Raw genomic sequence first — 1,290 nt, forward strand, 5'->3', positions numbered from 1 at the left:
GAAGAGCCGGTATTGCAGCAGTGTGATCTAAATAGGCAGGATGTTAGGCATAGCATTAAAACGAAGGGAATTCGATTAATGGCCGGTTCGGGTTGGAAAGCACGCGAAGAAGTGGTCCAGCCAAGAAAGTCAGCAGCTCGAAGGAGACACGAGGAGGAATGGAACGCGGCACAGCTACTGAAATACACGCTGTTTAAAACCACCAAAAGGAGTATTACTGACTGTGACCTCGATTCAGCGTGCTGAGGGACCTGGCGATGCCCGACCACCAGAGAATTGTGGCCACGTAACCGATCCACCGCATCCTGATCCCTGAAATCAGAAACGTACCACTTAAACCTACCATTCTGGACATTCCTTCAAAGGAGAACCTGCATCAGCCCTTTGCCTCGACAGGTTTCCTAGATTAGCTCCGCGTCTCCCGACGCTTACGCTTGATTAGGCACTTGCGAGTTAATTGGTGTATCGGCTGCAGTAAATTCCAAGTGTCCAGTTTGGCTGTTAGTATATCAAGCGACGTCAGGAATGACACTTTGCGAGCTAAATTGCGAGTGTAATTTTTGTATTGCAGAGTAAGGGGATGGTAGGTCGTATTTTTCTTTCTCTTTCGTTCAATTTTTTCCCATTTATCGAAATTTCTCCGACCACTCTTTTTTTTTTACCTTATTGCTAAGGATACAGTACACCCAATTCTGTTTTTACACGGTAGATACGTTCCAGAAAAGACCGTGTAAAAAAAGACACCGTGTACATACATGGAAAAATAGGGGATTGGTTCCATATTCAAAAAATGGGTAAAATAAAAGGATTCGTGCAAAAAAACTTTGACATATGTAAATTAAAAATGATCAGAAATTCAGGAATTAAGAATTGAAAACAGCGATAGTGACGAGAACAGCGTAACTTTGTTCAAGACTGGTTCAAAATCACTAACATCGCTCGAAACATCGAATGAAAGTGTGTAAAAAGGAAATTGAATTTATTTTTCTAGACCGTGTTAAATGAAAACCGTGTAAAAACAGAATTGGGTGTATGTCATTTCCAGAGTCAGCGATTCAACATTTGCAGAAGCTCAACGAGATCTGTATCTAATAGAAAATCAAAGTTTCTTTCGTATAATTGCTAAGAAACCGACATCTTTCCTTTTTCGTCCAATTTTTCATAATTTATCAAAATTTTCGCGACTACATTTTTTCACCTAATTGTGCGAATCTACAGAGATTCAGTATTCACAGAAGCTCAAATAGGATCCATATCTAAGAGAAAAGTAAATTGTTTTTCATCGAATTG

At 40.2% G+C, this 1,290-nt stretch overlaps 1 protein-coding gene across 1 annotated transcript in view; it reads right to left on the reverse strand.

Moving 5' to 3' along the window:
• Positions 1-307, reverse strand: part of LOC108574781 (serine proteinase stubble-like) — a 12,121-nt gene extending 11,814 nt beyond the window's left edge. Inside the window, exon 1 of the mRNA XM_017937421.1 lies at positions 223-307. Within this exon, the coding sequence (XP_017792910.1) occupies positions 223-304 (82 nt within the window). The 5' untranslated portion in view covers positions 305-307. The remainder of the gene's footprint in view (positions 1-222) is intronic.
• Positions 308-1,290: the final 983 nt, after the last annotated feature.

This window comes from Habropoda laboriosa, unplaced genomic scaffold (assembly GCF_001263275.1).
Source record: "Habropoda laboriosa isolate 0110345459 unplaced genomic scaffold, ASM126327v1 scaffold257, whole genome shotgun sequence".
Taxonomy (NCBI): Eukaryota; Metazoa; Arthropoda; class Insecta; order Hymenoptera; family Apidae; genus Habropoda; species Habropoda laboriosa.